Source organism: Pungitius pungitius, chromosome 1 (genome assembly GCF_949316345.1).
Source record: "Pungitius pungitius chromosome 1, fPunPun2.1, whole genome shotgun sequence".
NCBI lineage: Eukaryota > Metazoa > Chordata > Actinopteri > Perciformes > Gasterosteidae > Pungitius > Pungitius pungitius.
This window is the reverse complement of record NC_084900.1, coordinates 15729828-15752763: the sequence shown is the minus strand read 5'-3', so window position 1 is coordinate 15752763 and position 22936 is coordinate 15729828. Positions and strand designations below refer to the sequence as shown.

The window sequence follows — 22936 nt, the reverse complement described above, 5'->3', positions numbered from 1 at the left end:
ACACAGCGGGCAGCTATTTCTGGACTTTTCCATCCCGTAATGCCTCCCGGGTAAGAGAGAGGGAGAGAGGGGGGGGGGAGGGGGGGAGAGAGAGCGTCTTAATTCCATCTCTGCTAACACTTCGCTCCAATAATCCCCCCGGCTTGTTAAAAGGTGCTGCATCACTTCGGGGGGCTCCAGAATCTTACATCTTACTTCCAAAGGATCCATCCTCTCCCAGCTGTCCTCTTTCTCTCTCTCTCTCTCTTTCTCTCTCTCTCTCTCTCTGTCTCTCTGTCTTCCCCATTTTCACTGCACGGCTGGTCACAGGTGGTTTCATCTAGCGTCGAGGTCTCTCGGGACAAAAGACGAAGTCACCGAACGTCAGCCATGAACGGCACAGAAGGACCCGACTTTTATGTCCCCATGTCCAACAGGACCGGCGTGGTCCGCAGCCCGTTCGAGTTCCCCCAGTACTACCTGGCCGAGCCCTGGAAGTACTCCCTCCTGGCGGCGTACATGCTGTTCCTCATCGCCACCGCCTTCCCCGTCAACTTCCTGACGCTCTACGTCACGGTCAGAAACAAGAAGCTGAGGAACCCTCTGAACTTTGTGCTGCTCAACCTGGCGGTGGCCGACCTCTTCATGATCGTGGGGGGCTTCACGGTGACGCTCTTCACCGCCCTGAACGGGTACTTCATCTTAGGGGTCACCGGCTGCAACGTGGAAGGTTTCTTCGCCACGTTGGGAGGTAAAATGAAGCATTTTTGTACGCGTGTGAACGTGAAAAACTGCCCGTGTAATGTTGAGTCAATGTGTCTGCGTCCCAGGAGAGATCGCTCTGTGGTCTCTGGTGGTCTTGGCCATAGAGCGCTACGTTGTGGTCTGCAAGCCGATGAGCAACTTCCGCTTCGGGGAGAAACACGCCATCGGCGGCCTGCTGTTCACGTGGGTCATGGCCATGACCTGCGCTGCTCCCCCTCTGCTCGGGTGGTCCCGGTAATCAAATGCTTCACTTTCCAGACCGTGCTCCTCAGGCTTTAAAACCCTCAACAATACATCTCCAGAGATGACCTTCTGCCGGGTTCCTCTGTCATGTGTAGTATCGGCAGGTGTGTGTGCGTGTGTGTGACGGTGTCTGGTGCGTTGGTGCAGGTACATCCCGGAGGGGATGCAGTGCTCCTGTGGGATCGACTACTACACCCCGAAGCCCGAGATCCACAACACCTCGTTCGTCATCTACATGTTCGTGCTCCATTTCACCATCCCCCTCGTCATCATCTTCTTCTGCTACGGTCGGCTTCTCTGCACTGTGCGAGCGGTAAGACGCAACGCCACTCCCCGACCAGGCGTTAATAATAATAATAATAAAACTCCTCCTCTTCTCTTAGTGGTCTCACACAGCAGAGTCTCTGGAGATGTGAGGGATTTAGTGGCTCAAGGACACTTGAGGGGGGCAGAGCATTGCCAACATGGCAGCTTATACCCGGGTCCAGCCGGCATCAATAATCTATTAGTCGTTTCAAAGACTGTGGCTGACATTTATCATTAGAGCATTATCATTTGTTCAACTGGCAACTTGATGACAAACCTAAAAAAAAAAAAAAACTTTTAGGGTACTGGCGCTCCCAGAAATGTGGAATATCACAATCTGGGCTTTTTTTGTGAGCTTAGACAACATTTGCATCAACAAGCCAACAAGCCCATTTCCAATGTCCTTCACCGCCTCCATCTGAGTATCGACACCCGAGGCCTAAGAGCAACTTTTACAACAGAGGGGAATTTTTTCTCTTTCTCAATTTTCAGTTGATTGCAATCTGCAACCTTGACACTAGATGGCGCTAATTCACACTAACATAGACGGGCGGGGTGGGGGGGTGTGATCTAAGTATCATGAGCTCTTTTGAGGAACAAAGTAATAGTCTAAAGGTGTTCCAGTGAACGTGAGTGGAATTATGATACAGAGAATGATCAATATGTAGCTCCTCCTTTACGGAATCATTGTGTTAATCTGGGAGTAACTAACTATATTGTTTTAAAACATGCTCTCATGAATGTTGTGTTAACAACTTGGTTCTGCTGCTCCCATGTGGCCAGAAAAAAAAGGATTTTGTGACAATTATTAAATTCTCAGTCTGCAATTTGACCCTCAATAAATGATGTAAGGCTTAACCTGTGAAAGATAAGCTGTACATTGTTTGTTCACACATACAAATGATTAACAAGCCTTCAAGATAAGACCCAAATAACTTTCTGTGGATTTAACTGTTTTCAAGTGTTGAATAAAGGCACCATTAGGCCGGGGGTCCGGTCCCGGTGCTGATGACCCGTTAATAACTGTCTGTCGTCAGGCTGCAGCTCTGCAGCAAGAGTCTGAAACCACCCAGCGGGCGGAGAGAGAGGTGACTCGTATGGTTATCGTCATGGTGATCTCCTTCCTGGTGTGCTGGGTGCCCTACGCCACGGTGGCCTGGTACATCTTCGCCAACCGAGGAACCGAGTTCGGACCCGTGTTCATGACCGTGCCGGCCTTCTTCGCCAAGAGTTCTGCTCTGTACAACCCAGTCATCTACATCCTGCTCAACAGACAGGTTATTCATAGAGCTGACTACATGCTATACTATGACCCCTCTACATGCTATACTATGACCCCTCTACATGCTATACTATGACTTTGTTTCTACATGCTACACTATGACTCTTTCTACATGCTATACTATAACTATTTATATCTACATGCTATATTATGACTTTCTACATGCTATACTATGACTCTGTTTCTACATGCTATACTATAACTATTTATATCTATATGTTATACTATGACTCTTTGTTTCTACATGCTATACTATAACTATTTATATCTACATGTTATACTATGACTCTTTGTTTCTACATGCTATAACTATTTATATCTACATGCTATACTATGACTCTTTGTTTCTACATGCTACACTATGACTCTTTCTACATGCTATACTATAACTATTTATATCTACATGCTATATTATGACTTTCTACATGCTATACTATGACTCTGTTTCTACATGCTATACTATAACTATTTATATCTACATGTTATACTATGACTCTTTGTTTCTACATGCTATAACTATTTATATCTACATGCTATATTATGACTTTCTACATGCTATACTATGACTCTTTGTTTATACATGCTATACTATAACTATTTATATCTACATGCTATATTATGACTTTCTACATGCTATAATATGACTCTTTGTTTATACATGCTATACTATAACTATTTATATCTACATGTTATACTATGACTCTTTCTACATGCTATACTATAACTATTTATATTTACATGCTATATTATGACTTTCTACATGCTATACTATGACTCTGTTTCTACATGCTATACTATAACTATTTATATCTATATGTTATACTATGACTCTTTGTTTCTACATGCTATACTATGACTCTTTGTTTATACATGCTATACTATAACTATTTATATCTATATGTTATACTATGACTCTTTGTTTCTACATGCTATACTATAACTATTTATATCTACATGCTATACTATGACTCTTTGTTTCTACATGCTATACTATGACTATTTGTTATTACATGCTATACTATGACTATTTGTTATTACATGCTATACTATGACTATTTGTTATTACATGCTTTAATCATTTTTCAACACACAGTCTGTCTATCCCATGTAATAAAATTCCTTAAGTGACACTGTACTAATATTTCTCAGATCAATAAGCAAAGCTGTCACTGAGATTCTTCTTCTTCTCTGCCTGCAGTTTAGAAACTGCATGATCGTCACTATCTTCTGTGGGAAAAATCCTTTTGGAGACGACGATGGCACCACCGTCTCCACCTCCAAAACTCAGACTTCGTCCATCTCATCCAGCCAGGTGGCCCCGGCTTGATGTCTCATCTGTCCTCGCTCGCCTCGGGACCTGCCACCGCCGAGCAGCAGCGTGCTCCACAGGCCGATCCTCTTGACTCTCTCCGTGTTGTCTGCGCTGCACCGGCACAACCCCACAATCGCTGGGACTGACAAAACTCAACAGCCAACATGTGTATTTCCAATCCATTTAATCATGGAACGTGTTCAGCTGGCTGCACAGAGTGGAACCTGGCATAAAGGGGGGGGGGGGGTCGCCCATGTGATTATCCAGCTGACCGCATTCCAAGCTCCCCACAACCCAAACACTCACCAGTTCATCCACATCGATTCTTGTTCCAAGTCATTTCAGCTATATGTCCCCATTATGCGCTTCACAAATGCATATTAGTTAATTTATTTCTTTATGTATATGTACATATTTAATTTTTAAGGCATCTGGTAGGTCTGTCCTCTGGTCTTTATGGTGTTGAAGCTGGGGTTGTTGGCTCTGGGCATCGACTGAGTGTAAACAGATGGACCTGAAAGGAGCCTCTGCAGGGAGAGGGTGCCTTCTGCAGGAGGTTCGTGTTTGTATGAATGAGATGTGGGGAGGGGGAGGGGGGCATTATTTAGATTGTTGTGTAAAGGATCTCGTGGAAGTTGCTCTGTGTCCTGCAATAAAAACTAACGCTAGAATGTGTACATGGATTCTTTTCCCTAACTGGCATCATGAGGGCTTTTACAAGGCTTCCTGAGAAGTTCCAGATGCTGCTCTTTGTGCTTTTGGGTGGCGGGCCAGAGCTTAGTGTAATTCAAACGTTCATAGTGGCCACGCTGCAGCGCATTGTAGAAATCAGGAACTTTGAGAAAAAGTGCAGCACATGCTATGATCATTACACACATTAAAATCCTAAATACTGTAATTTATTTCACAAACTCTGACAAATCATTTGGCATCACAAATACACTCTCTCCTTATATTGAGCTCATTTTTTTTTTCTTCTCATAAATGTAAATTTCCCTCTTTTTAAATTGGTCAGAACAAGAAATTCATCCGTTTACAAGCACCCTGATCCGACACCTCGGTTCTGATGCAGCTCTTCCCAGTGAACCGCATCACGTCTCCACGAGCTTCAGTTACTCGTGTTTCTCTCCGCTCCTCAACCCGCAAAGCCCGCCGGGTCACGCTGACGAAGGGGCCACTTGAAAGCATTTGAACACATCTATAAATATTGCTATGGACATTATAATACAGTACAGTGCATCATTGGCTCGTTCCCTTTGGGAAAAGGGCTTCAGTGCGTTAAGATCGCCACCAGGGCTTACTGTAAAGACATCCAGAATAAGCCTCATCTCCGGGGGGGCCCTTCCCTCTTAAGCTTAGCTGAGCACGACTGCCGTTCGTTCCACGTCACGGAGACACGTTTGGACGAAGATAAAAAAAAAAATTCCCGAATCAGAGGGGGAACCACCTTGTGTTTCCGCGCCTCTTGCAGTCCGTGGGAATAATACTAATGACACTTATGGAGGGAGGAAGGCAGCCGTCAGCAGGAGGAAGAGACGGTTCAGGCCTCGCTGCAGCACTCGTAGATGTTGTCCTCCACGAGGGCGATGACCTGCTCGAACTTGTGGTGCAGCTGGGTGCGACGCGCCGTGGGGTTGGACTCCAGAGCCGTCACCACCTGTGGCCGAGGTGAGGGAGGGAAGGAAAGGAGGAGGAGGAGGAGAAGAAGAAGAAGAAGGAGGAGATGAAAACGCCACGCAGGTTTTTTTTTCCAGCGGCTGCCGATCGTTCGCGCCCGCCGATCCGCCCACCTGCCGGGACACAGGGAGCCGAGGCGAGGAACAAGAGGAGCCGCTCCTCCAGCCGTCACGCATGCCTCCACGCCACAAAGGCCTCTTCACATGTTTACAAAACCCACATCTGCTCGGTTTGTCGGGCCCGACCGTCGTCATGGCGTCAGTGGGATTTATGAGCTCTTAGCGGCGGCGTGCTACGAGGCAAAGCGGACTGAGGGGGGGGGGGGGTCGGGTTAGAGAATAGGCAATCAGGGAGAGAGAGTCCCTGGCCCCGCGTCGCCACAGAGGAGAGCAGCTAAACGGCGTTTTCACGAGGGGGCTCCATTAAGGCCCAGTGACCGCTGACTACGCCTCTCGTTACAGCGGTGGGGTAAGAACCCAGGGGGGGGGGGAGGACAGCGGGGGGAGGTTTAAAACGGGCGGGTTGAAACACGAGCGCGTGGCAGCAGACTCTTACCTGGTGTCTGTATCTCTTGGCGTACTTGTAGATCTCGGTCAAGGCCAGGTTGGTGTTGAATTCGTTCCTGTGCTTCTACAAAGACAAACAGCAGACTTGTGTCACACCGCAGGCGGCGCCGGGGCGCACACGGCGCTCTCTGCTCACAACCACTCACTCTGGACTCCTCGGCCAGGTGGGCGTTCATCTCCTGCTCGCTGAGCGGCGCCATTTCCTGGATCTGCTGGTAGTAGCACTGCACCCTCTTCTTGTACTCGGGGATCTCCTTGGCATACAGCAGCTTGTTGGTGGGGGAGTCCTGAGGTCAAAAGACACATTTCAGTCAGGGGGAGGGGGGGCGGGGGCGGATCTCACGGCGCCGTGCGCCCACCGCCAGGTGTGAAGCTGAGCAATGCTCCGCGGGTCAGTTCATTATTTAGTGGAGGTTGGTGCGTCACGGAGGAGCCGCTCAGCGCTTTCAGACGATGACCCGATCCGAGCTGCCCTGAGACGGGACATTCCAGTCCAAACAATACTCCTTCACATCTCTCTCTCTCTCTCTGCGCCCGTTCAAGCGAGGAGGAGCCGGGCTGAGAGTGTTGTGGCCACACTCGCGTTTTAGAGGCGACTACTGTGTGCAGGAGGAGAAAGTAGGACACGGAGGGGGGGGAAGCAGAGTTAGAGAATGTGCTTACAGCGCACCTCAGTACTCCAGTGTGTCACGAGTTGTTTCTGTCACCTGATGTGTGTGTGTGTGTGTGTGTGTGTGTGAGGGAGGGAGGGAGGGAGGAAGGGGGGTGGAAAGCCCCGTAAAGGTGGTCGGTCCTTCTGATAGGGGACCCCTCTGTCTTCCTCTCTACAAGGTCACTTCCTGCCGGCGCGCCCATCTGCCCGGTAACCCCCCCCCCCCGGTGACCCCGTGACCCCCCAGCCGCCCTCCGCGTCTGCATCTCGCCAGATAAAAAGGAGTGTTTCCGTGGAAACAGCAAGCGTTGCTTGGATGCTCTCACCCTGCTGTTTTTCCTCCTAATACGGACCCCGTGCCCTTTACTGGCCCGTCCCCAGGCCACCACACACACACACACACACACACACACACACACAAATGCCTGTCCTGCCAGTCTCCTTGACCTACAGGACAGAACGTGGAACGTGTCCTTGCGCCTGATGGCTCCAATGAGGGAGGTTTTAGTGTCGGGCTTCGCCTCCGTGGGCCCGGATGGACGTGTTCACGCTCTCAGGCACGGAAGGCAGCAGAAGTTAATAAATCACAGTGTTTCTCAGGGAGAAGAGGAGCATCGTTTGATAAGTCCTCAGCTCCCTGCGGGGGGGGGGGGGGGGGGGGGGGGGGGGGGTCAGTCGAAGAGAGAGAGGAAGCAGAGCGTGATCAGGGTCGCGGTGCCGGAGGGACGAGGCGGATTTGTGAGCGGCGAAGGACGTGCAAGCGGGGGTACGCATGCGCGCGCGCAGACACACACACGCACACACACACACACGCACACACAGCATGGAAAGAGATCCCTGGTGCTGATGACCTTGGATCAGCCAACTCAGCCAAGGTAACATGTGGAGAGGTAGATGGAGATGACAGTGGGAAGGTCTAGGGATGGGGTCCACTGGGGGACTACGGAGGGGTGTGTGTGTATGTGTGTGTGTGTGTGTGTGTGCAAGAGGTGAAGGGACAAAAAACGTCAAAAAGGTATACAAAGTCATGATTTTTGTACACGTGACAATCTGAAAATGTTGAAATGGTGAATGGCTCATTGACGGTGATACTGAGAGTCTGAGAGACGATCTCACCTTTCCGAGCTGCAGGTCAGAAATGGAGCAGGCGTCTATGAAGGCCTGAGCGATGACGGACAGACAGGCGTCCATGTGATCCGTCTTGTCGATGTCAAAAACAAACTGAGGGTTCTTCAGGATGTTCACCCAGAAGCGCAGCGGCAAACTGCACGGACGGAGAAACATTTGACCCGTCAAAGACTCGCAGCTGCGCGGTGAGGCGACCTTGATCGCGGAGCTCGGGGCGTCTACCTGTTGGTTTTCCAGATGTGCAGCGTGTCCGGGTCGGTGATGCCCCGTTTGTCCGCCTGCTCCTCCAGGAAGTCAAAGAAGTATTTGATGGCCAGAGGGGGGCGTTCCGGAGGGATGCTGAGGATGGCTTGAAAGAGGTCATCCAAGAACTTCTGAAGAGTTCCCTGTGGAGGAAAAAGAAGAAGAAGAAAAAAAAAGCGAAGGCGTGATCATATGGCTCCTGAGACATGGGTCACAGTGAGAAGAAACAGGAAGACGGCTCCTTGGCTTCACCTTGGTAGACAGCAGGCGCGTCAGGTAGATTTCGGGCAGGACCTTCTTGCGGTGGCTCTGCCGGTGTGACCTCTTGTTCTCCATTAGGTCGTCATGAGGCAGGACCTGGATGAGCAGAGGTCAAGGGGTCACCACGCGGCACACAATGGGTAATAAACCGAGCTCAATGGAGGCGCTCGTGTTCTGGTTCTTGCATTGGACACACGATCCAGAAAGCACATCTGGGGGACGTGGTGATAATAAACACAATCGGGAAGGAAGTTGGGTAATCTGTGCTGGTCTTGTGTTGGATGATGTCTCGGACTTGCTCATACAGGTCTAAATATCGGTAAAGAGAAAAGAGAGAAGCCTTCAAAAAATCCCCCCCGTCCCCTTAAAGCAACTATTCACCCTGCAAATTGTGTTCCAAGAAACTCATTATTCTAAAGTCAAAGGACCCATATCTTGGCCGACGTTTATAAAAGAGCTTAAGCAGCATTAGTGCTGTCATGTCCGCTCAGCAGCATTCTGTTTCACCTCCATTCACCCCCCCGTCTCCCCCTCTCCCCCGTTCCTCCACCGCGGCGAGACTGTGGCAAACACCAGACCAAGAGGAGATACTCACCAAGTGCACGTACTTCTCCGTATCCAGATCTTTGACTGAAGGGAAAGAAACAGATGAAATAAATATATATATACATATATATATATACGGCATGAAACAATGTGCAATCAGGAGGGCGGAGACCTGAGAGGAGACGGGAGGAGGGAGCGCGGAGGAGGGTGACGGATAGGAGTGGGAGAGACGAAACACACAGGGAGGGGAGATTGACAGGAGCGCGAGGGAGATAGAGTACACGGGAGAGGAGAAGGTGATTAAGGTGGACTGTGGGCGGGAGGGGAGGGAGGGGGGGAGGGGGGGGGGGGGGCTGTCTGAGGGAATGAAAGAGAAGGATTACGAATGAAAGGAGAGGGAAGAGAGAGAGAGAGAGGGAGACAGATTAGGGGAGACAGACACATGGAGGCTGTGATTGGCTCTGGAGCCGCAGTAATGAGATGGTAATGAGCGCCACAAACACAAAACACACCCTGGTGAAAACACGCACATCTGAATCATTGCACACAGCCCAAAAAGCACGGGTGGGGGGGGGGGGGGGGGCGTCCTTACAGGTGTGAGTGTGTTGTCATTACAGCCGGGCCTCGGTCCAGACCCACAACACTGATCACAGACGGGCTGGACAGGGTGTCATATTAGCCAGAGAGCACTACAGCCTCATAACCCCCCCCCCCCCCCCCTCCCTTGAAGCTTTGATGCCGCAGCCAGGTTTGGTCCACATAAGCCCCCCCCTTTTTCTTTTTTTGGGGCCCGGTGTGAATGAGAGGAGGACTTTTTGATGGACAGGGAAGCGAGCGCCGCTCTGGCACTGATTACGTGAGGCGGGCCCCAGACGAAGGCCCATTAAAAGCCGCCCCGTGGACCCATCTGTCACCGGGCGCGGCGCTCGCCACGCTCCGGGTCGAGGTCGGACGGCGGGCCGACGCTTGGCGCCCGCTGGAGCCGGCACTGGCTAATGGGACGCACCGATGACCGAGGGAAGGAGCCCGGGAGGAAGTGGCAGCGGAGCTGGATGTCCTTGTGATTTATGAGGTGCGGTTGCGTCTTGTTTTTTTGGCGGGGGGGGGAGTGGTTCCCGTGATCGTGGGGCGTGTGCGTACGCGCCTTCATCCAGGTGCGTGTGCGACTAAAGGGGGGGACGGGGGACGGGGGGCGGGGGGCGTACCTCTCCCCAGGGTGTTGTCCCTCTTGTCTTTCATGCTCATGGCCAGCGATGCCCCCTCAGGGATCTGTGAAGGAGGGAAGGAGGGAGGAAAGAAGGAGAGAAGACAGAGGGCACAGGGTCAGGGGTCAGCCGGGGCGCAACAGAACAGCATCATTAAGGCGTGGAGAGGTGTGTGTGTGTGTGGGAGGGGGGGGGGGATGGATGGAGCAGACTGTGAGTCCACGCAGCTCCGTCCCAGCGGCTCGCCCAAAAATAAACAGGCCACTTAGCGAGTACAGGTAAAGGGTCGGAGGTCGAGGGTCGCCCGGCAACCGCTGGCTCACGCTCCAACCAATGCAGACGTAAAAAACAACAAACGGGCTTGGGGGGTCATCTTCATTTTACTTGTTGCTTGGTTATTTTTTTACTTTTTTACATTAATTGTACTGAACTATAGTTGGTTTAATTTGTTTAATTTTCTTATCAATTATAAATGTGTTTCAATTAAAAAATTATAATTGCAAATAATTAATAAAATGGGTTTTAGTGGATTTTTTTTAAAATAAACATAAATAATGTACACATTACAAGTCGACTGTTGTGTTTTATTGTAAAACAGGATCAAATTGCTGGAATAGATACACTGTGTGTCTACATGATGCTACACACACACACACACGCACACACGCACACACACACACACACACACACACACACACACACACACACAGAAGCGTGGAGCCTCCCACCTGTGGACACACACTGAGACTATTTACAAGGAGTTCTCACCTCCAACACCCCTGCTGCCGCTGTTACATTATCAGGGACGTACAGCGACGCACAGGGACGTACAGAGACGTAGAGGGACATACAGGGACGTAGAGGGACATACAGGGACGTAGAGGGACATACAGGGACGTACAGGGACACGGTGACACCTTCCACTGAGGTCTCACACAAACAAACACACCTGGTAATGGAAGACAGTGTTGAGTTTCTTTCTGCCGTCCTCCATCACGGAGGAATTATCCAGGTCCTGCAGAACCTTACTGTTGCTGCCGGAGTCAAACCACTCTGCAGAGAAATGGAGTGCGTAGAAGGGGGGGGGGGGGGGGGGCAGGGAGGCTGATATTAGACAATTTCGTCCTACATTTGGAGAAGAATATGCATGACAGGGGGCAGCCGTGCTCTAACTCTCTGTGTCACGACCTGTGGAAATATTCTTGCACCGTTAATCAAATCAGCTCTGCAGGCTGCGCGCCTTTTCAGAGCAATAACTCTTTGTGATTGTGACTGTACATTCTCCTCCGTGCGTTCTGTCATTTATTATATTGCGGCCTCGGGTTAGTTGAGCTCCATGAGAGGGATTGACCTTTTTGCAAAGGAGATTACTAAATCTCAGAGGGCAGCGGGAGAGAGGAAAGGAGGAAGATAATCAGAGGAAATGCGCTCTTACCCAGGTCCACGTCCTCTGCTCTGGGCCACTGGGAGAATGGAAGGTTCTTATAAAAGGCTTCCAGGATTTTTTCCTTCACCTGGCATATTGTGTCCGTGTTCATGACCCTGACGGGCAGCGAGTCCATGCCGCAGCCCTGGAAGGACACGCTCATGTTCTGCGAAAAATAAACAAGAGGGCAACGCATTTCAGACTCTGCAAAACTTTCCTCAAAGCTTCGCAGAGTCGGTCGACTCGATTGAAGAAGTTGCCCCCCGGGGGCGCTCACCTGGGGCTTGGCCTCGATGTTCTCGCGGAGCAGCCACTCCTCGTTGAGGGTGTAGCGGGCCTTCCCCGTGATGGCGTCGATGGAGCCCTTGTTGATTTGCTGCCTGATCGCACACAGCAGCAGGAAGAAAGGCTCGCCCACCGTTTCCTAGAGAGAGAGAGAGAGAGGCGGGAGGTCAAAAATGCCAGAATTTGGCTTTTCAACCCGGAGCCTGTGTGGTATCTGGTATCGTCACCTTGAGGTAGCTGTACATGCAGATGGACATCCAGTTGGTCAGCATCTTCTCCACCACGGACTCGGTGCGGCGCAGCATCAGTTTGGGGTTCTTGGAGGCCGACGCGTCGATCAGGTCCACCAGCAGATCTTTCATGATGCTGGTGTAGTACTCGAGCTTACCATGGAGGGCGATGGTGAGCAGAGACGCCAGGCTGCATCTGAAGGGCCAGAAAACAAGAGACGGATGAGCAAAGACATGCTTTAGGGAGGGGGGCGGGGGAACTTGCAGCGTCAGTCCCTGCGGTCAGTGATGCAGGAGGCGGCGAAGATTAGTCAAACAACAACAACAACGAGGCCCCATCCTTCCCACACCACCCGTGACGGCGGAGCCAAATGAAGGGCGGGAGAGTCCAGAGGTGGAGGGGATCTCCCCCGACAAAAGCCCCTTCAATCCTGCGGGAAAGCGGCGGCATCGGTCAGCTGACGCCCCCCCCCCCTCCCTGAAGCCTCTGGTGTCTGTGACGTTTACAGGAGAGAGAGAAAATAGAGACGCTCTCTGTGGTTTTTTAATGCTTTGGTTGAATAAAGCAATGAGTGGAATCTGCCTCGATTGATGTTTCGGACACGTTTCTGTTTTTTTTCTCGCTTAAAGTGGGTCTGTTTCTTTTTGCGGTGGCTGGAAACGACACTGCAGCACAGCTGTGGTCCTTAAAACCAGAACAATGAGCCGGGTGTCGGTAACGCTCTCCCGAGGTGAGAGGAACTGCAGGCAGGTGAGATTAATCTGTGGCGCCTTCGTGGTGGAGCTTCACAGTAAACACCTCACAATATGATCCACTACAACAATAAAGCTGTCAATCAATTTGATCTGATTCAAGATGCTCAAATGTGGTTTCTTTCTTTATTACTCTGTGACAATGAACTGAACACCTTTATGTCATCTCCTGCTTTGGGAAACATCAACAGCCAACAAATAATCAAAGAAATCAAAATATTCATCTGCAGCCAAAATAATCCCAATCCAAGGGGGTACGGATGGTATTAATGAATGAATCCAACCTGGACGTAAACACACGTGACTTCCTGCATTCACCTGTCTCGTACTGCGAAGTCCTTCTGCTGCTCCATGGCGTGGACGAAGGTGACCAGGAAGTGCTTGTTGTTGAGCAGCGTGGAGAACAGGGTGATGCCCTCCTCCACGTTGGGCCTCGTTGTGTCGGAGGCCTGTAGGTCGCACGAGGGGGGGGGGGGGGTGGAAACAGTTATTACTCAGCGGCGTTTCCCCTTGAGTGCATCACACACCTGCCCCCCCCCGCCGATCCACTTCCTCCGCCTCTCGCCCCGAGTGACCCGTCCGCCGAAACACCTCATCCATTTTTCACACCTCCTTCCTCCTCCTCCTCTTCAGGCCCCTCCCTCCCTCCAGGCCTCGATCGCCTCGGAATGTGCCGAGTGGACTTAACGAGCGCGGCCCGTCGGCGGGGCGGGAGGGGCAGGGGGGGGGGGGGGGGGGGGGTAAGATGAAGTCCTCCCTCTGGGCCGCGTATGGTGCCGGTTCGCGGGCTGACAGAAGGAGAACGGGGGTGTCCATGAAGATAAATGCCCGCCTGTGAGATTTATCTGCTGTGACCTGGAAAACACTTCCTGGAGAAGACGATGTGGATCCGAGGCACTTCATCACCGCCAGACAGAGCCCCCACCCCACACCCACCACCCCCCCCCGGCCCGAAAATACCAGCGCCGCTATCGCCGCCTTCTCTCTTCCCCGACACGTGCGCGCCTTTGTGAACGTGCACGCTGCTTCTCTTTGTAGCTTTCACTCCCATCCGCCCCCCGATTAAACACACACACACACACATACACACTAATACACATGGATTTGGAATGAAAAGCATACAGTTGGTGGACAGGAAGTGTGTCAACCACCTGCTGTCAACTTAGTGGCCACTGCGTTGCCTGACGAGCTGATGTTTTTTTGTTTTTTTTGTCACCCTGAATCACACACAAACACACACACACAGGACACACGGGACACACTCCTCGCACACAAACATTACAACAGGCCGTACGGAGGGCAGACTGTTCTTTCCTTCACTCCTCATCAACAACAAGCCCACTGCGAGACCACAATGCGCTTCGGTGTGACCCAGTTGAGGAGCAGGGGGGAGGGAGGAGGAGGAGGAGGCGAATCAATGTGGCAGAAGAAAAGCCAAACCGAGCGGCCTAATGGCTTTAACTCCTCACCTTCCAGTCCTGCAGCAGCGGGTGCGTCTCCGGCAGCGCACGCGGGCCCAGCCCGTCGTTCTCGTAGGCGGGCTGCACCAGGCTCCTCTCGTAATCCGAGCACATCTGGAACACACACATTAACGGGCCGGCGGGGTTCAGCGCGACAGACACACACACATACACACACACAAATAAATAAATAAAAGGAGCCGGGCTGAATCGGCAGCCCTGGGACCAATGGGGAGAATTTCACGAGGAGGAACAGAACACCGTGACACTCAACAACGGCCTGAAACGGCTTCAGGGCCAAGCCCTCCTACTGCAGCCGTCCCTCCAGCACAGCCGCGTTCGACAGGCGTTCAGAGTGGGTCAAGGTTTGTGTAATCGAGGAGAACCGGAAGCTTTAATGGAGGAAATAAACTTTTTTTTTCTTTTAAACCACAACGTGTCACGGGTTTCGCTGATTAAGCGGAAAAACTGCAGAGACAACAGTGAAGCAGCAACAGTTGAATTTAGGTTTCCCTCTACGCTGCTTTTCAACACCCCCCCCTCTCCCCCCCCCCCGCCCCCCTTCTCCACCTCCCCTCCCCGCCGCTCACTTCCTCCACGCCAGAAAGCGGCGTCCAGGTTCTGTTGCAACAAACCAGCGCGGCTGCTGCTGATGTAAACTTGCAACAACTGTGTGTGTGTTTGTGTGTGAGGGGGGAGAGTGGGGGAAAGTTTCCTTGTCTCGGTGCCTGCCATTGTTCTGTCTCCTTGGAAGTCCATGCCTGTGGTTGGAGGACAAAGCCTGTGTGTGTGTGTGTCTGTGTATCACATGCGCTCTCCTGCAGGGCGCCACAGCGCGCTGCACCTCGCTAAACGTGTGTTTAAGTTTCAAGGTGAGGTTTCATCCCGCTGAGGGGAAATATGCGACACGGAGATATTATTAAGGCCCCATTGAGAAAAATGGTATTGTCAGTCTGCCAGTTGAAATGAGATAGCGGGGCGGGAGGAATGGGCTTTCTCACCTTGGGGAAGAAGGTGCGGGTGACAAACTGCTTGTACTCCAGGAAGGGGATACCCTGGCTGCGATTCAGCTCCTTGGTCAGGTCCGTCATGTCCGTCTGCAGCTCGGCGAAGCCTGGGACGCAAACAGGACGAGACAAGGAGACGAAAGTCCTGAATCCCGGGTTTGTTTTTGGCTCGTCGGGAGAAAAAACGCGTCTCAACAGAAAAATCCCCCCCCCAAAACTCTATTCCAGATAAGAGCCAGTTTCATGTCACTTACTAAATCAAAAGTGCGTTGGTGAACAGTCGGGGAATACTGCACTCGGGGGGGGGGGGGGGGGGGGTTTGAGACCTGCTTACTTACCAAAAATACCAAGAACCTCCTGCAAGAACAATTTCCCACCATCCTTCGCTCCCTCTTAGCCTGCTTTTATCCCGTCTTACTATAAAGTGGAAGTTCCCCTCGCTGCATGCAAACCCCCCCCCGAACACGGCCACAAATCTATCTGTGTCCTGTGAATAAATAACCCCCCCCCCATCCCCCCATCCCCCCTTTCCCCACCGACCCCCCCCCACTCCTCCTCCCACGCTCCTGCTTCTCCTACTCGTGGCCCTGGCTCCTATCGCTTCCTCCCTCTCATTCCCCCCCCCCGCCCATCTCCACGCAATAAATCTGGTTGCTCAGACGCGCCGCGGCCTTCGTGCGGCTTCCCTTTAATGCCCTAGAAACAAGCGCGCGCACAAACGCACACAAGCGCACACAAAGCGCACAGGGGCAGAGTCGGGCGCCGAGCGCACGCAGGGCCTCGTGGGCGCAGCAGAGACAATGTGGCCGCTCGCTGTGTGTCTGTGTGTGTGTGCGCCTGTGTGTGCGTGCGTCTGTGTGTGCGTCTGATCGTTTGTCAAGACACTGGGGTTCATGAGTCACGCTTACTCGGCACAAATCTGTCAACTGTTGTGTCTCCCTCCCCCTTCAGACTGGAAACCATCTCAGACAAACACCTTTTGCACGCGCGCGCACGCACGCACGCACGCACGCACACACACACACACAGATATATGTGGTCAATATTTCTGTCCTCCTGCGGAGTCTTTTGTCATTTCAATCGAAACAAAACATTTCATTTCAGCTCCTAATAGTACACGGCTTGTGTGTGTGTGCGTGCGGCTTGTGTGTGTGAACACACCTTTTCGGATCTCGTCTCTGATCTGCGACTCCATCTCCTCCATCTGGACCAGGGTCTTCTGCCAGTAGCGCTCCGCCCTTCGGCTCTTGGTGCAGTACACCACGAGCGCTGAGGAACACGAAATGCAGTTAGATCCCAAGCGCGTCTCAACCAGTGGGGACGCCGCATCGCGCCACCAGACGCCAGCGCCCCCCCCCCGGGGCACGACCTGCAGGACGACCCGCAGGACCCGAAAGGTATTGGAGGAGGAATTTATAGCATGACGTTCCGTTCAATAGCGTCTTTTTGGAGCCTGTGAATAATATGTATCCAGCACAGATGTATCCAGCTGTGAGAAAATGTTCCTTATGTGTAATAATTATTATACGTATAAAAACATAAAAGGTCTGTGAACACGTACAAAAAGCAAAGTGTGAATATCCACCATTGCGACTAATTTTCACCCCAGCACCTGTTCAAAGAGGACAGAACGCACACACAGACACACACAGACACACACACAGGAACAGTGAGGTCTTTGTGCGTTCGAGGGCTGAGGCAAGTTTCTGCAAACTATGACCCCCCCCCCCTGAGTTCCTTTCATCTATTCCACATCTGGAGCATCCATCGCTACGGCAGCCGCACGTCACTTAGACTTACCCACAGTGCACAGCAGCAGCAGCACGCAGCACACCACGATGGACACCACGATGGCCAGCTCGCTGCCCCCCAGCTGCACCTTGGCGATGGTCCGATGAAAGTTCCCCACCTGCACCTGGAAGAGAGGAAGAAGGGACGCCCCACACACACACAGGTCACCGCTCGTCTTCTTTGGTTCTGCAGAGGGCTTTTTTTTGTGATGATGAAGCAAATTATAATTGAGGAAGACAAGTATTGTCCCCATGTGTCCCTAGTGGGGGGACGCGGGTGCACAGACACACCGTTTTGTTCAGGGACACAGGTGCAGACACAAATAAACGACGCCCGGTGGGTTTTTTGAGAAATGGCCCCGCGAGCTGTGCAGGAGTCACCGAGTTCAGAGCGACCCAGATGTGACAAGAATAGGACTCTCACTTCTGCCTCCTGATTAGTCAGCGGGCCTCTGTGGACCCTCCTCACATCCTTCCCCAATCCCAGCATTCTTCACAAAAAGAACCCCAGATAAAAAGCCTCCAATCCTCAGACCAAATCCCTCATATGCTGCTCTCCCTTTGAGGGTGTGTGGGGGGGGGCTCACTGGGCTCTCTCCTGCTTTCTGCTTTTCTCATTCCATCTTTCTCTTTCTGGTCATGGCATTTATTTACCACCGAGAGGAGGCCCTCCTTTCAGAGACGGGCCCCGGTGTAAGGGGGGGGGTTATGCTAGAAACACTCCTTCCATCCAATCCATTTCAGAGCCGAGCAAAACACACGGTGGGCGAGTCAAAAATAGACGTGCCACCGGAAAAAAAGGAAGCGAAGAAACAAACATGGCCGTCGGTTCTGCGGCGTCCAATCGGCACAGAAACCCTCCTCGCCTTGTGACATCCAATTTGACCCCTCGGCCTCCCGTTACGTCTTCGCTAATTGCCCGTGTTTATTCTCCCACATCCTGGGGAGCCACAGGTAGACGTTCCCCCCCCCCCCCCCCCGAGAGAGACAGACGGAGTAACGTGCGTCTCTGAGCCGTTGAGGCGAACCACTCAGTCTGGCTCTTATTTAAATATAGATGGACGCTTAACAAAGCCTCAGTGGGGACAGCAGCAGATGGGGAACGTGGGCAGAGGAGAGAATGCCTGCTTTTATCTTGATTAGTGCCTCTAATTGCGGACGGAGACGAAACAAAAAACACCAGCGAGTCAGCGGCGACGAGAGACGGGGCGGGATGAGGGAGCGCTGTTCCACCGCGCGGCGCTGACTGGCGGCTCGCCACCCCCACTGACCCCGCCACTTCACACACACACACACGTCTGTGACCGCGCACGGGGCCCAAAGCGCATCAAATCCATCACATGCCATCACGCGGGTCGGATTCGGCGACATCCTTCACATGGTCGAGGTGGCGTTTTGAAAGGTCGTCTTCGCCGTGTTCTACACTCACCGTGACGGGCAGCTCGCCCTCGTTGGAGCCCAGCAGCCCGCTGATGGTGCAGTGGAACAGCTGGTCGTTGTGGAAGCTGATGTTACAGGGGTGGGAGCCAATCATCACGGAGTATTCCTCCGGCACCAGATCCAAGTCGCTCGGCCCTTTCTGCGCCGGGGAAGGAACAAAAAAACAGCCGTCAGCCGGGTCAGTGGTGAGAGCCTCCCCCCTCCCCTCGGTATGAAGAGGCGCAGATTACATTCATCCGCGACAGGCACATATATGCATATGTGCGCGCACACACACACACACACACACAGAAAGCAGCTGTCACGTAGAGAAAGCCAACAGAAGAAGCCTCCGGTTTGGGCCGGAGTTCAGCTTAAAGCAGCAAACATTCCCGCTGACTCTCTAACTCCCCCCCCATCAAATGGCCGGGGAAGTTCTGACAAACAAACCCACTGACAGTCATCCCTTCTGGTGCCCAGAATAACATTCTCAGGGCCTCTGCAGGCGCCTGAGTCCTCGTCCTCCGTGTGGTGGACTCCTCTGCTTTCACACTAGTGTGTGTTTTGTTCTTAAGTGCAAATCAAAATCAATGGAATGGGCCCCCGAGGTCACATGAGATTTAGAGGCGGACTGTAAGTGGACTCCTCTGCTTTCACACTAGTGTGTGTTTTGTTCTTAAGTGCAAATCAAAATCAATGGAATGGGCCCCCGAGGTCACATGAGATTTAGAGGCGGACTGTAAAAAGGCCGCCATGTGAATACATATATTAAACCAGTTAGTCTGTACACTGTACATAGCTTGAAACGGACTAATTGGATAATCACGTTTTGTTTTCTTGGGATGTGGCAGCGTTTAAAGAAGTCTGCAGTTACTTGGTGATACACCGTGTTATTATTCATAGAAAGGGAAAATAACCCCCAAAACCAAGGGCCGTATTTGTATGGAACTGCAATTTCCCTTTAATATTGAGATGTGAGGAAGCGCGTGTTTATTCCCAGAGTGCTTCCGTGCTTTGATTGCACCCTCAAGGCCACCCCCCCCCCCCCCCCTCGGGTCTCTGTCAACAAATGCTTCCTAACACAAATATATAGGACCCCCCCCCCCCCCCCGTGTGTGTGCTGTTAGCATGTGGATGTCGTGCGGTGCCCCCTCGGGGTGATGAATCCGTGCAGACAGGTGCTTGGATCAGCCTGACCACGGGACCTCCCACTGAGCCCCCCCGCCCCCCCTCTCCTCCTGAGGCCCCCCGGACTGAAATCAAGAAGCCTCGGCAGGGGGCGGGGGGCTGGGGGGCCTTTGATGTGCTCGGTGTGCCTCTGGTTTACGTGAATCTGAATAAAGGAGACGCTCCAGCGGTGATGCTTTTGGAAGCAAGAAGCCTTCAGAGGATCCGTCAGCGGTTCTGTTGAATATTCATTTGTTTTTCAGATTGTCAATAGTTCTTTCTGCTGAACATTTGGGACAATCCGGGTTTTGTGTTCAAAGCCCTTTAATCAGGTTAAAGATTTGATCAGACATCTTTGTCCTTCCTTGGTTTGGGGCCGAATACTTTTACAAAATGATTCCCATCCACTGTGTTTGATGCAAAGTTAGCTAATTAGATTTATCCAGTAGGATGAAGGACAATTAGTGATTATTATATATTTATATACATGGTTCACGTTTGATACTTGCTTTGTTTCCTCTTGTTTCTCCATCCTTACCCCCCCAGGTGGAACTAATTCATGATCATCTTTCCCAAAAGGCTAAGTGAATAAAAAGGATTAAGATTTGACACACTGATTAAGATTTGCTTTTGCCACCAATTGCTTCTCTGCTGTGCTGAACGAGACTAATATATATATATACTGTATATATATATATATATATATGGTGCCTTAGATGTAATCAATACAAACAGCATCCCATTCAGTTAGACGTAGACGCCATTGACTCAATAACGTTTGGTGAGAGGAAGGTGAGCGTTGGCTCATCAGCGTCACCCACGTTGATGATGAGCGTCAGGGGCTCTCCGGGGTGGTGCTTGATCAGCTTCTCCTTGCTCGCAGTGAAGAACTGAGGGTCCTCCACGTACTCCAACAGGAAGTGACCTCCGTGTGGCTCGCCCTCCTCTTCCTCGCTGTCAGAGATGAAGGGCCGGTCGCCGGTGTACAGGACCCCGTTCAGGATGAACTGCACCGAGGCCTGCTGGGACTGGCTGGAGGCCGGCGACGGGCAGGTGATGGTGAAGGAGGAGACCACCGTGCAGCGCTGCAGGAGACAAAGTCTATTATCTTCCCATTTTTCGTTTTCTTTTAAATATATATAATTTTTTTTTTCTGATATTCATTTTCAATTTGATTAATTTCACGTTTTTTAGTTCCCTCAGAACAGAACTCTGTGTGAATGCTCAGTTCATCATCATAATAATGATTATTATGTATAATAAAAGTGTGCGTCACACATTCAGCAGAATGTTGAAGCATCAGTACAAACAGTATATTGTTAGGGCCATGATTTAAAGCTTGCCCCAATAGACACAAATGCTCCTAAAAGAAACCTGTTAAACTGCATAAATCAGTAGTTTATTTATGTCATTTCTTTAGAAAGGGATCTCAGATTTTACAATTCATGAGTTCTTTGTTATGTTGTTGTTCTTGTGGAGGCGTGATGGCTTCATGACACATTAAAAATACTGTTTTTCCAGTTTGTTCTACCTCATTAGTCCCCAGAGAGAGGAAATAAAGAAGGAACAAATTCAGATGACTGCTCACTTTTTCTCCAATTTCCAGCACCTCCATGGTGACGCTCTGCACCAGATCAAAACCCTGGCCTGTCACTGTGATGGTCCTGCCACCACTGCAACACACACACACACACACACACAAATGAGCAAAGAGAGTCACATCTCAGACGTAACAAAAAAAATGTGTCAAATTCCCACTGGCATGCAAATGATTTTAGGGCACTTCACCCAACGAGAGAGAAAAACGGGACCAGTTTGACTGATCCACACGCACACACAAGTCATCAAACACACTCCAAACACTATTTGGAACACAAAAGAAGAGGGACAATGCTGCACATCAGGATGACATCACGGCAAGGACCTGTGAGGTTTCAGGCCCTGGTTACTGGTGCTGCGGGAGGCTGGTGTGCCCACCTCAGGTAGCTCTTCTTCGGGTGGATGAAGCTGATGGCGGGGTTCTTCTCATACGCGTAGACGGCGCTGAGCTCCGCGCTTTGACACGCGTGGTTCTCAAACACCACGCACACCGCCACAGAGTCCGCGTGCGCCTGCGAGGCTGGAGGCATCGTGCACACAATGGTTTCCTCTGTTTTACTAAAAAATGAATAAAGAGAACATAATGTTGGGTTAGAGGACTTGAGACGTGACTCAACAAAGTTTCTTATTTGAAAATCTAAAAATGATTTGAATCGATCATAATTTGTATTTTGATTCCTCACTTAAGGCCAGTAATGTGTTTGGTGAGGTCACAGTGACCTTTGACCCCTGAATCTTGATCAGTTCGTCTCTGCACATGTGAAGCAATCTTCTCAAGGCGTTCCTGAGATACTGAGGTCAAGTGAACAGAGAGGCCCCCGAAGGTCACTGTGACCTTTGACATGCAACATCCAATCACTTCATCCCTCAGCTCAGGTGGACGCGTCAGATTTGAGAGGCTGTCCCCCCACCCCACACCCGCCAGAGCGGTCTCAAAGCAAGCGGTACTCACTCGGTGACGGCACACTCCAGCGTGCCGTTGACTAGGACTCTGACCCGGGAGCCGATGCCCAGGTTCTCCCCCCTGATGACGACCACGGTTCCCCCGGCCCGGGGGCCCCTGGTGGGCTCCAGCGACAGCAGCCTCGGGACCTGAGTGGAGACGACAGCGTGTGACCGAGCGGCACATGGGATTAATCACCAGGCGGCTTCTGTCACCGGGAGAGCGGACTGGGAGGGGGGGGGGGGGGATTGGCGTCGTGATGCTTTTCTTGACACCCGGTGAAATCATTTCTCGCCCTTTTGAGATTCAAATATGTGGTTTTTGCCGATTGGCTGAGACGGTGAAGGAAACCGCGAAGACACGCCCACGCTGAAACATGGCGGCAGGGGTGCACACGCGTGTCATATGTGCTCGCACAAAGACTCGCGGTCAGACGGTCTGCAGCTCCCCCCCCCCCCCCCCCCGGCGTGGACCTCGCCTCATCCTCCGCCGGCAGGATTCGCTTCCTCCGCGTTGGGGGGGGGGGGCTATTGTGCGTTTGTGTGTCAGCGCTGGCTTCGAGGAGGCAGATGTTTCCGTCCGAAGGCGCGAGGAAGGAGATGCAGCGGAGGCGCATATCCTGTCCACTCCTTCCCCTTTTTAACAGGAGTCATTAACCCCTCGCTCTCGCACCGCGTCAGAAGATGGGCAAC

General features: G+C 51.7%; 2 protein-coding genes across 2 annotated transcripts in view; one reads left to right on the top strand and one right to left on the bottom strand.

Annotated features, from left to right (window-relative positions):
- Positions 1-79: 79 nt before the first annotated feature.
- On the top strand, positions 80-4393 carry LOC119222024 (rhodopsin-like). The gene is made up of 5 exons (XM_037478351.2): positions 80-730; positions 810-978; positions 1135-1300; positions 2331-2570; positions 3774-4393. Exons 1-5 carry the CDS (start codon positions 370-372, stop codon positions 3900-3902), a joined length of 1065 nt encoding a protein of 354 aa, XP_037334248.1. The 5' UTR covers positions 80-369; the 3' UTR covers positions 3903-4393.
- Positions 4394-4770: 377 nt separating this feature from the next.
- Positions 4771-22936, bottom strand: part of plxnd1 (plexin D1) — a 44385-nt gene continuing 26219 nt past the window's right edge. The window contains exons 15-36 of the mRNA XM_062562696.1: positions 22254-22393; positions 21680-21859; positions 21291-21375; positions 20524-20787; positions 18546-18695; positions 17127-17241; positions 16488-16595; positions 15321-15433; positions 14329-14433; positions 13178-13308; positions 12104-12302; positions 11869-12015; positions 11601-11757; positions 11115-11218; positions 10166-10229; positions 9010-9044; positions 8406-8510; positions 8133-8296; positions 7899-8046; positions 6277-6417; positions 6120-6194; positions 4771-5544 (exon numbers count right to left, since the gene is read on the bottom strand). Of these exons, the coding sequence (XP_062418680.1) occupies positions 5428-5544; positions 6120-6194; positions 6277-6417; positions 7899-8046; positions 8133-8296; positions 8406-8510; positions 9010-9044; positions 10166-10229; positions 11115-11218; positions 11601-11757; positions 11869-12015; positions 12104-12302; positions 13178-13308; positions 14329-14433; positions 15321-15433; positions 16488-16595; positions 17127-17241; positions 18546-18695; positions 20524-20787; positions 21291-21375; positions 21680-21859; positions 22254-22393 (2847 nt within the window). The 3' untranslated portion in view covers positions 4771-5427. The remainder of the gene's footprint in view (positions 5545-6119; positions 6195-6276; positions 6418-7898; positions 8047-8132; positions 8297-8405; positions 8511-9009; positions 9045-10165; positions 10230-11114; positions 11219-11600; positions 11758-11868; positions 12016-12103; positions 12303-13177; positions 13309-14328; positions 14434-15320; positions 15434-16487; positions 16596-17126; positions 17242-18545; positions 18696-20523; positions 20788-21290; positions 21376-21679; positions 21860-22253; positions 22394-22936) is intronic.